Source organism: Limulus polyphemus, unplaced genomic scaffold (genome assembly GCF_000517525.1).
Source record: "Limulus polyphemus unplaced genomic scaffold, Limulus_polyphemus-2.1.2 Scaffold3166, whole genome shotgun sequence".
NCBI lineage: Eukaryota > Metazoa > Arthropoda > Merostomata > Xiphosura > Limulidae > Limulus > Limulus polyphemus.
In genome coordinates this window covers 74,351-86,365 of record NW_013668776.1, presented here as the reverse complement: position 1 = coordinate 86,365, position 12,015 = coordinate 74,351, and the positions used below count along the sequence as shown (strand labels likewise).

The 12,015-nt window shown below is 35.5% G+C and overlaps 1 protein-coding gene across 4 annotated transcripts in view; it reads left to right on the top strand.

Annotated features, from left to right (window-relative positions):
* Nucleotides 1-12,015, top strand: part of LOC106468793 (histone-lysine N-methyltransferase 2C-like) — a 120,412-nt gene that overhangs the window by 38,940 nt on the left and 69,457 nt on the right. For 3 of the 4 annotated variants that reach the window (XM_022397156.1, XM_013929233.2, XM_022397153.1), the window contains exons 10-16: nt 1,524-1,816; nt 1,968-2,910; nt 3,360-3,464; nt 3,718-3,795; nt 5,424-5,696; nt 5,996-6,580; nt 7,745-9,169. In XM_022397156.1, coding sequence (XP_022252864.1) covers nt 1,524-1,816; nt 1,968-2,910; nt 3,360-3,464; nt 3,718-3,795; nt 5,424-5,696; nt 5,996-6,580; nt 7,745-9,169 — 3,702 coding nt within the window. The remainder of the gene's footprint in view (nt 1-1,523; nt 1,817-1,967; nt 2,911-3,359; nt 3,465-3,717; nt 3,796-5,423; nt 5,697-5,995; nt 6,581-7,744; nt 9,170-12,015) is intronic. The other variant, XM_022397154.1, reaches the window with a different exon arrangement.

Below are 12,015 nucleotides of genomic sequence, written 5' to 3'. Positions count from 1 at the left end.
GCAAAAAGAACACAATTTCCTCTAACTTTCAAAATTTTTCTTGCTTTCTTACTATGCGACAAGAGCCTTACAAATTCATCCAAGCTAGACATTAAGTTTCTCATGCATATGTTGCTTGTACTCTGAGTGAAATTGACTATTATTTGTTCAGAACACAACGTTATATGATATGTCACTTGATAGATGAAAATCTTGACTTTTTATAGTTATGGGTAATGCATAATTAAACATAAGAGAGAACTATTAACAAATCCTGAAAGAGAGGATTTGGTAGGAGGGATCTGATTTACTATTCAATAGCTCTATAACTAAACAGAATTGAAGGCTATAAAAATTATGGTTCGTTTGAGCAATGACGATTCTATAGGGATAATTTACATTTAATTTCATACCTTTTCAAGGGGTGTTTGATAAAATAGAGGAGACAAGATGGTTAGAGAAAATGTCATGAGTGTCACACTGGGGGAAATTAGGTTTTTTTTAATATTACCTAGTAGAATTAGGAACTTAAAACTTGTATATTATTAAAATATGGATTATTAGCTATGATTTTATGCTATACTAATTGGTATAACACAAACAGAAGGTAGTTTAATAATATTTTGAACGTAGGACACTAAAGCTTTCTGTCATGCATAGTAAAGGATACCTGGACCAAAAGGGTTATATTTATTCCATTTAGGCTGTCCTATCCACTAAATAAAACTAAAATAACCCTCAAAGCCAGCCCTTGTCTATCAAATATTTAGCAAATTTTCCCTTAAATTAACTATCTACCACACCTGAAGGCAACCTGTTCCAAAGGCCAATCACCCTGTTAGAAAGGAAAAAAAAAGTTGTCTTAGCTGAAGATAACCCCTACTCTGCTTAAAATGTATATTTGTGTTCCCTAGTCATATCATTCTCACCATTAAATACAAAAAAAGACGATGCACCAACACTTTCAATTCATTTAATAATCTTGAACACCTCAGTCAGATCCCTTCTAAAACTTCTTTTTTTTTTGAAGAAAAATCCTCATATGACAACATTTCCATCCCAGGTATCATCCTAGTAACTTTCCTCTGGACCCTTTCCAACAGTTCAGTGTCTTTTCTAAGGTAAGAAGCCCAAGACTGAACAGAGTACTATGTGGCCAAACCATTGACCTATACAGTGATATTATAACCTCTTTAGACTCGTATTTAGTATTTCTGTAGATACAACCTAAAATCGTATTTGCCCTGCCACTAGCAACAGCACATTGCAATGCCACAAGAGACTGATGAACCAGAACACCAAAATCTTTCTTCCATAACACTGTTAAGGTTATTCCTGTATTTTAAGTAAATATCAATAATGGTGTAACAATTTCATGCACACAAAATTTACCCTGATTCTGTGTTCTCTTTCTTTTTTCACATTCTTGTGAATTCTGAACAAATTCAAAAATGTAATACCCTAACAGTTTTTCATAGAGAAATTGCCAAATTATTTTTGGATTTGATGAAAAAACATTATAGGATATATTTAATTTTTCCCAGCTTATTTGAAAACTCATCAATTGGTAATGGAGCATAGCCAGGGAAGCACAGCTGAAGGAACTTCCTCTTCAGCTCCATCAACACCAACCCCCTCTGTAGGAACTCCAACAGGGGTGACTTCACCTATAACCCCCACAACACTATCATCAGGATTTACAGAAGCTGGAACTACATCACATACACCTACACCTCCTGTTGCAATTCCTAGTCACCCTGCTTTTAGCCAGTCTACTTCAGGGGGACAGCCAGTGCCATCTCCTGTTCACATGACTTCTCAGGTGTCAGCTTGTCAGGTGTGATATTCAGTTAAAAATTCATTTTATTTAGTTTTAAGATTTATCTAAAAAAATTAATAATTTTTGCTATGATAGTACAAAATTATGTTTTAAAAATATTGTCATTATTATTATTTTTTAAACTATGTTTTACTGTAACAATTTATAGAGCCCATTATCTCCTGCTCATCCACAAAGATCTCCAGGGCCATCTAGAGTAGCAACTTCAATCAGTCCATTAATCCAAGTGTCAAGGGTGAGACCTCCTATAGACACCAATCAGTTACCCCCTGGGGATCCATACTCACAACCACCTGGCACACCACGACCTGTTTCAGCTCCTGATCAATTCCTGGCTCGCCAACGACCCAGTCTCATCTATCGAACGCCTCTGACACAGCCAAGGCCTTTATTCTCACCAATGTCTCCGGGCAGTCAGCCTCGAACAGAGTCTCAAACATCAGGTCAAGATGTTTTTCAAGCCTCACCTGCAACACCAAGTACAGATCCCTATAGTCAACCACCACCCACCCCTCGTACTGTTATGCCTCAAGATCCATATACACAGCAGCCTTCCACACCACACCCTGCTGCCAGCCCATACTCACCATCTACTGGATCTCGTCCTTCATCAGCAACTCTTACTTCCATGGACCCTTACTCCCAGGCTCCACCAACACCTCGCCCCCAGCAGTCTGTGCCTGATCACTTACCTTCACCAAGTGGAACTTCAGCTACAAGATATGTTCCAGACTTGACCCGTTCTCAACCTCCATCACACTCTTCAGCTGATCCTTACTCTCAGCCTCCATTAACTCCTCGACCTGTTTCTACACCACAAATGATGAATGACCCTTATGCCAAGCAGCCAGCAACGCCTCGGCCTACACATGTTCCAGGTACCACTGCAGTTGTCTCACATCTGCTAGGAGAACCTGGTGTTTCTCATCCTGAGCAGACTCTTGCAGTTAGTATTGCTGCAGGAATGAAGGCTGAAGCCCCTCAGATGCCAAGACAGCAGCTTAGGGACTTGCTTCAGAGACAGCAACTAATTAAAGAGCAGATGATGAGAGAACAACAAGGTCAGATACCTCTTCGACATTGGCCTCCAGGTGAGAAACATATATGTCATAATCTTCCCTTTTAGGGTAGAGTTTGAAGAAACTAAAACTGGAGTTGTAGAATATGATTTAAGTTTCACGTGAAACATCTGCTGCCAATATCATTTGATACAGTGTGAGGGGATATTAGTTGAAGCCACTGTATACCAACTTAAATCATTATTAAAGTTTTATATCCGAAATATACATTAAATGCTATTTTTGTTCAAGTTACTATTATTAATGAAATATTAAAATGATTTGATTATTTTTTAATATCACTATTGTTATTATATGTGTGTCTTTGTGTTTGTAATTTAATCTAATTTTTTACTCATTGTAGATTGACCTGATAAATGGTCTTGGTGACAAAATTAGAATTTCGCTATTCAGTATGTTACAAACAAGTAGATCAGTTTATCAGCATGTGAATACTTTTCCAATTATTATTACCCAAACAGAAGTGGCTACCAGCAGAACAACTCTTGTAAGGATAGGTACTTCACAGGTTGCAGGTGGACAGGATAGTGTCAAATTCCACACACAGCAAGGAATAAATACACCCAGTGAGTTTGGCTAAAGCAGAAGCTTTTGTAACTTAAGGGGGAAACATAGAAATTTTAAAGTTTAGAGCATTTGAGATTGTCAGTGTATAAGTATAACAACATATATTGAGTGTTGAAAGTAACTTGATTAAAGTGCCCTGGAAAAACTGTCAACAGAGGATGTTTGAGAAAAACATGTGTTAATTTATTTGCAGATTTTTTCCTTGTATATTTCATAATCATATGTATTTAATTCAGTATCTTTAACCTCTAGAAACTGTAATTGGAGCTCCTAGAGGAATTGGAATGGAAGATAGTTTTAGGCAACCTTTACCACCTGGAATGAGACCTCGTAAGTTTAACATTTGATGATACTTCTACTTGAATCCTTTCTGCTTTGGCAAGTTTTCAATTAGAAACTCAATGAGTTGGTTTAATTGTGATATGTAATATATTTAACTATATTTTCAAACACAGACAGTGGAAACATTAAAAAAGGGTAATCAATAAACATTTTTATTTTACTAAAATTAAGCTTCACTAACAAAAAATTTTCTGCATATTTAAAAACATTTGCACCATGTTTTTTTCTTATTATACATGTTATTGTATGAAAGAATCATGCCATGCATGCATCTATCCTACAGTTGTGCTGTATCTTGTTCTGTTGTAGACTCTACAGTATAGGTAGTGATATTTTAAGATCTCATGAAATGAAAGTTTGTAACAAAAATTAGAATTTTGTATAACATTTAAGATAAGCATTACATCCTTATATGGTAGTTAAATTTGTGCTTTTGATAATTTTACATTAGTAGAAAATTTTTAGACTAGAGCGTACTTTCATGAATATTATATTATTAAACAATAAGCAAAAGAATTAAATATTGATAAAATGTATACATTCTGATCACTTTTTTTAACATCAAACTTATTTTTACACATTCAAGGTCTTTAACTTCACATTCAATATTTATTGAGCAAGATCTCATTTCCTCTTTAAAATTAGATTGACTTCTCTCTCATAAGTGTACAGTATTGTTGAAAAGAATAATAATGTATTTCTCAGTTGTTGTAATTCTTTGTGTTACATTTTATATTATTGTAATGATAGGTTTTGTTAATGCATTTGCTACAGTATCTTTTAAAACTGTTCATGTTACATATAAGAGATGCTCCAAGAGAAAAGTTGAAAGCTTGCTCAATAAATATAGAACCAGAATATAAAACACTTTTGAATTATTATTATTTTTTATCATCATGAAATCTGATTTTACTTTTTTTTCACCTAATTTTATTTTTTCTATAAAACTTGCATCATTTTTGGTGGACCCTTGTATGTTAGGGCCTAGACACATTTCATGTATCTTTTCATATGCCACTGGTAACCATAGATGTCTTAATTTAGAGAGATTATTTACATTCATTGATAGCTTTCCACAGACAAATTAAGATAATTAAGTTCTTTCAATAAAATTATCATTTAAATGTTTCACAGAGATTTAAGTAATATTTATATAGAACATAATTATATTCTGGATCTCTACTCATTAACAAGTACTGAGAATAAATCAGCTAAAAATCAAGTACTGAGAATAGTCAGTCATATTTGAAACTCAGTAAAGCAGTTCATAGTCATTCTTTGTAATCTGTGGAAGAAAGATATTATTTGAAATGTTTTAAAATAAAACTTAAAATTAAGAAAATGTAATATAAACAGTTATGAAGTTTTTATTGTGTAAAGCTATCATCAAAACTACACATCGTTGACTAAAGGTCCATCTTCATTTGTTTAAAGCTTGTGAAGTTTAACAAGAACAATACCCTTTGCAAATAAGTCATTAGCTTTTACAATAATATTTTATTTTAACAATAACATGAGGTTTTGGAGGACATGTTTAGATAAAACTTTTTTTTTTAAATTGTTATGTTTGTTGTAATTCTAAAACAAGCATTAACAGATTTTTTCATGTTTTGTAGGTGTTCCTACTAGTCCTGATCAGCCATTTAGTCATCCAATTTCAGGATTAGAACATAAACTTGGAAGTTTGAGAGGACAAGTAGACCCACGTCTACGAATGATTTTTCTGCAGCAACAGCTTCAACTGAGAGGTCAAACATGGTCTCCAGGACAGATGAGGATGGCAGGCCCTAGTCCTCGTATGTCTACAGGTTTTGGAGGAAATGTTAATGAACCCTTTGACTCACAACCTAAACAACAAACTCCACAGCCACGACAACAGATTTTGGCTGGTATGAAAATAAAGAAATCTGTACTGTTCTTACTATAATGGGAGTAATATGTAGTATGAATATTTATATAACCAGAAATATGGGTTAATGGTATACAAAGACATACTTTGTAATAGATAATTAATATCTTTAGAAATTCAAATTTTAGTTGTTCATGGCTTGAGATTTATTAATTGTGTACTATGTAATTACGAAACTTCCTAAGCAAAGTAGTGTGATGAATTTATTTCCATTAATAAAATTAATTATTCATTAAAAAAGACAATAAATATGTTTTGAGGTCATTATTGTTATTGCAGGAGATATGCTAGGTAGATTTGGTCAGCCAGCAGTGTGTACTCCACTAACCGACATTCAGCAGCATAGATCAACAGCAACACTTTCAACATTGCCTCAGGCTAGAATAGAAGGTATCTGTTCTCCTATTCAACATCCTTTCCCAGTAGCCTGCTCTGGATTGACCCATCCCACTGCTTCAGCTGCTCAGAGTTTGACTCGTCTTGCTGCTTCTTCAAACTGTGCTTTTAGCCAACCAGTGCCCACTGTTGGGGTAATGTCTCATGTTTCTCAGCAAGCTTCTTCATTTACTGGCCAGCCAACCACTGTGCTACAGCAACAGCCAGGAAGTGTCCCAGAACATCTTGCCATAAGACACACTGTGACCTCTACCGCTAGCCTAAGCAAGTCTGATCTTTCTTATCCAGAACAGGCATGTGTGTCTGAAACTAAAACTGAATCTAGTTTATTGGTAGCTTCTGATTTAGAAGAAACTCCACGTAGGAGAACCACTGCAGAGGATCTTGTGAAGGTAGTAGAAGAACAGTCTGTGTCTCATGAGGCTGAAAGTGAAATGGGAGATGAATTGGATGATGATGAATTGTTAGGTAAGAAATGGAGACATCAGATATTAAGTAAATGTTTTCACTGTAGCACATTAGGTCTGTTTTTCAGAGTTTAATAAATCTATCAACATAAACCTCTTGAATTTTGAACTTGCTGAATAAGTTTATGAATTACAGTTTTCTTATCAAAAGAAAATACAAGAAGCTACATTGTATTATGTCCTTCCGCTACTACTATAATCAGGATTGTTTCTGTATGATTACATCAAGCATCCTGGGCACATGGGTGATACATTTTGTGGAAAAATGACAAAAGACAAGTGGGTGTTTGGGTATAAGTAAAGTGAAATGCTTAAAGTGTGGTTAAAGTTTTTACAAAATCAAGTTATCCTATTTTTGTACTGTCCACATTTCATGCTATTGTAACAAATTATTATCCTTAGCAAAAGTATGAATAAATCTGGATGTTGTATCACCATCTCAAGTTAATCGTAGAAAAATATATAAAAAGTTTTCAACTAACAGAATACTTTCCCAGTGAAATAAAACTAATGTAAATTTACTAAATTGATTGGCCAGAAATGTAATAATCCAATTTGATAAAGCTAATTAGCAATTTTTAGATTTCTTTTCATAATATACAACAAGGTTTCACCTCGGTACTTGATGTTTCATTTTTGCATAATTATTGATTATGTAAAATTTCTCAGTCATGAGTTGAGTTTAGGTGTTCTCTAATTGTTTTGACTCATTCTGTTTTTTTTCTAATCCAGGCTATAATTCTTTTGTTATAGTTGTAATGAAGTTTTCGTATCTACACACATTTTCTTATTATTAATGAGGCTGAGTTTTTGTTTACTTGTAGGTTTGATTCACACTTGCAACTCACCAAGAAAATTAGTCAGAGGGTTTCATAGATAATTTATTGGACTGATACAAAATTGTTAAGAAATAAATATACAGTGTCAGTTCTACAAATAACACTAAAATAATTTATTGAGTAACTATTGTCTTCTCAAGATAATTCTTGTAACCAATTATGTAATATGATTACTGCGTGCTTCAGGAACAGTCAGTATATTTCAAGATTTCATAAACTTCACAGAATGTGTGTGTGTGTGTGTATATATATATATATATCACTATTATTGCTGTTAATGCCAACTTTGCTTATCATATGTTAAATTATTTAAACTTTACTTCCAGGCCTTGGGAATGATTTCAATATTTTGGAATATGCTGATCCAGAACTTGTTGACAAAGGACTGCTTGGAGATGGAGGGAAAAATAATATTTTAGATGAACATCTTGATCTGGATGACAAAGATGAGGATCTTGAAGAGGGTAATTCTGTTGAAATAAAACCAAAAACTGAGACAGAAGATAAAGTATGTAGAAATGGTATAAAACAAGAAACTTGTATTGCACCTACTGTAGGAAATGATAAGAAAATTGAAAAGGAAGAGAAAAACTTTCAAGATGGATCAGAAGGTAGACTTGGCCCTGATGATTTTCAAGCTAAGTTTTTAGAATTTAGTCAGCGTAGAGATTTAGAGAAAGTGAAAGATATAAAGGAGGGGGATTTGCTCGAAGATGGTCATGTGGCATCTTCAAACATTAAGAAGTCTGATGAACCAGATCCTAAATCAGTAACTCAGGCGCCTATTGTGTCCCATGGTAGTCAGGAGTCTGTAACAGACAACCAACATGTTCGGAGTGTTGTTAGAGTGGCACCAACAGAATCTGCTGACCCTTTGCTTATGACATCAAGTTCATCTGTACTACAAGCACATCCAGTAAATATTGGAGTAATACCAGCACCTCAAAGACTTTCAACTATAAATCAGTCAACTTCATCTATGCATACTCCAAGTGGTCAAGGACCTGTAGGAATTCCACAGCTTCCAAATCAAGTGCGCTTATCTCACCCTGCACGTTACATCCCAAACTTGCCTCCTCCACCCCCATATCCTGACAATGCTCACTCTGGTCAACCTCCTCCTGCTTTACCACAGCCTCAACAGAGAATTGTAATACAAAGGCCAGGTCACACAGTTACTGTAATTCGCAGACCCTTGCAGCCACCTGTTCCTGTCTCTGTAACTAATCAGAGTGACCGGCGTCAATTGATGCAGAACCAACCACTACTATTAGAAGAACTGGTTGAGCAAGAAAAGCAGGAACAACGAAGACAAAGTCAAGAAGGTCTGATGTCTCCCCCTGCTGATGCACTTCTCAGTGATGTTGATTTTGAACGATTAAAAGCTGATGTGCTCTCATGTCCCCCTGATGATACCATTGGAGGTCCTGGTCCATTGCTACCTACTCAGGGCTCACCTCAACCAGCAGTTGCTTCTCTGGGTAGCCCTAAACCATCAGGAACTATCCCCCCACAGTTTTTCCATCAGGCATTACCACGACCCCCATCTCAACAACCTGTAGGTTGGCAAGGTCATCGTCAAATTCTTGTGTCACCTCCAGGATCCAGACTTCCAGGGTCTCTTCATCCAGGTCAAGTGCATCATTTAGGAATATCAAATGTTCCTGCAGGAATGACTTTACAGAGAGGGCCCATGATTCATGGAGAACCTCATGTCAGACATGTTATTTCTTCTAGACCAGCTTCACCAGGCATGTTCCTTTTTTTTTTAATACCATTTCAATAGAAATTAAAAGTAATTTATTTTTTGTTTTCTCTTTTTGTACATGGTGTTATAAAGGTTTAGCATCCAGTCTTTATGATTTTATTAATCACAAACAGTATACCCAAAATAAATAAGTATATATGTAAAAATGTACATTTTAGAATTTCTGATATATTAGTTTAAAACAGTTGTACAAAAAAAGACAAAAGGAAAACTGTCATTTTGATTATTTAGTCCATTGCTTTCACAATAATCATGTTGATGTTTTCCTTTTGGTTATAGAAATCAGTATTACCTCAGACTTTAAAAAAGTGGTATGTTTTTAACACAATTGCATTTTAATATATATTCAGGGTTTTCCTTGTTTGTTTTTTCAGGAAAGGCCTATATGGAAATTTTGAGTGGCATTTTTTACTATTTTAAGATATCTGGTATTAGAGAGAACAAAATCAAACCAATAAAGTATTGAATAGAATATGATCATAATCTACTTTAAACTTTTAGAAAAAAGTATCAAAGTATAAAGTGTGAGCAGTTTGTTTGTATTTCTCAAAAAGCTGCAGTCTGCTGACCACAGAAATTTTTAAAAAATTATACTGATGTGCTGTCAATCACTCAAAAGTCACAGACTGCCTTCTTTAAAAAATGTTCACAGTTATTAATTTGTTACTGTGAAAAATTCTAATTGTTTATCTGCTTTAGCTTCACATTCACAAATTCTGATACAATACCTTATCTCAACTCACATAATAGCTTTCCTCAATTTGTGCTGCACAATTTTTCACTTGCCACTAGCCTTGAGATTCCTACCTAACATCACATGTTTATACGTCGAATAGCTGCATTGCAACATGCAAATGAGTGTGATACACCCTCCTAGCACAGCTGATTTCCTTTATTCTGTAGAGCACAATCATCACTTCTCAGTTTGGCACTTGTATGTAATGATGTGTCCTTTTTTGCTGGTGAACTCTTCAGATATGAGTGTTTTTCAGTGGAAGTATTGAAAGTGGAAGGCATTGTTTCACAAGTGTAAGTAACATCCACTTTGTCTGGTCTGAAACAACATGACTTTGTTCATGCTAGCCTACCAACTACATTGGTAATGGGTTTGTTTTTGTCTTTTGATATAGGTAATGTATTTTGCCTTCTTTTGTCCCTGACATACCTCTGCCTATGTTTCTCATTTGTGACATAATGGATTTTGCTGTTTATTTCCCACCTACCTTTGCCTCACCTTGTACCTATGTTGTCTTGATTCTACCTCAGTCTTTTTTTTTGTTATTTTGTGACTAGTTTTCTCAAGTACGTTTTTACATATTCATTTATTTTTACCACTACTTTGGGGCATACATGCCTCATCATCCTTACTTTGTTATCTCACATGACTAGGCATGACTTCATGCTGTATTGTTTTTTTTTAACTTCTAAACTCTGGAGTCTTCTCTTCTGACATGAGTATCAGATCCTCTGTCTTTTGTTCTTTTTCCTTAGTCTTAAGTTTTTCTTCTTTAACCTTCTTTCCATGGTAATCCACCATTCCCCTATGGGGTTTTTAATGGATACTCTTTCAATTTTATTTTTTCTACAGTGGAATGTTTATTTTCATTCGCATTTTCACTTCTTATTTGGTTGATCTTTTGTTAGAGTTAGTAGAGGTGTGATACCCTTGTTACTCAATTGCTTTTGCCTCCTTTATATCTCATATGCTTTTTTTCTGGCCCCTTTCATCTACGTTTATGATTTTACTGGTATGTTTGTTTCTCAGGTGTCATATGCTGGGTCTGCATGCCAATGTTATGCCTTTTCCTCACTGGTTTACCATCTCTTTCATGCTCCTTCATTGCCTCTGTGTCCTGTCCTGCTTCTCTCATGGTCACCATTTCACATTCCTCTTCCCACCACTCATAGACTTTGGGGCTGTCAGTCTAGGCGATGACTGTCATATAGGCTCAGGGTTAGTAGGGCCTGTTTCATTTGATTTATATACTTTTGCCATCCATTTGGAATCAATTGTTGAATACTAGGATTTCTATCAGAGAGCTATAACCTTTGCTTTCCCTCTCCTCCTCCAATGTCTCCTGTGCCCATTATTTTAAATCCTCCAAGGGATCTTATTGCTTGCCAACATTGGTCTATGGCAGTGTTGGTCTTAATGGCTACAATTGCTATTGGATGGGTTTCTCATCCTTTTCCAGGTTTTTGTTCCCATTATTTTGTGGTTCCCAGGGAATTTATAGATAGGTGTTGAGTCTTGCATCTTTCATGTCTCAGTCAGTTTCTTGTCCTCCCTCTCTTTCTCATGGGGAATTTCTCACTCTACAGTGGGCTTTTGCCACAGGTCTTTGGATGACCGAGATGGACATCTCAGATGCTTCTTTTTTGTTTGGCTTTGTCCCAACAAGCCTCTTACAGCCATCCTCTTCTCCTCCTTGGGAGGCAGTGCATCTGGTTTGGTTCAACTTGGAGGATCACATGTCACACCCATGTCATTTCCCATTGATTTGAATGTTTTTTTACTTGTATGTCTACTCTTCTTTTGAGGGACATGGAGTGATTGGTCTCCCATGCCATATCCTCTTTTTCCCTCACTGTATGGGAGGTTCTTACTGTTTTGGGATTCCATGGAATCCCATATTCCCTTGGGTTGTGTTCATTTGTGACATCTACAATGAACTTCACATTCTCTGGATCCTTGCTAGGGATCCCTTAATCTCAACCATTCTCCTTCACCCTTTCTTACTCAGATACTTCACCTGGTGACTTGATAAAATTACTCCCATAGTGAGTATTCCTCATCCTCACATTCAGGTTGTCTTCTGTTTCCAGATG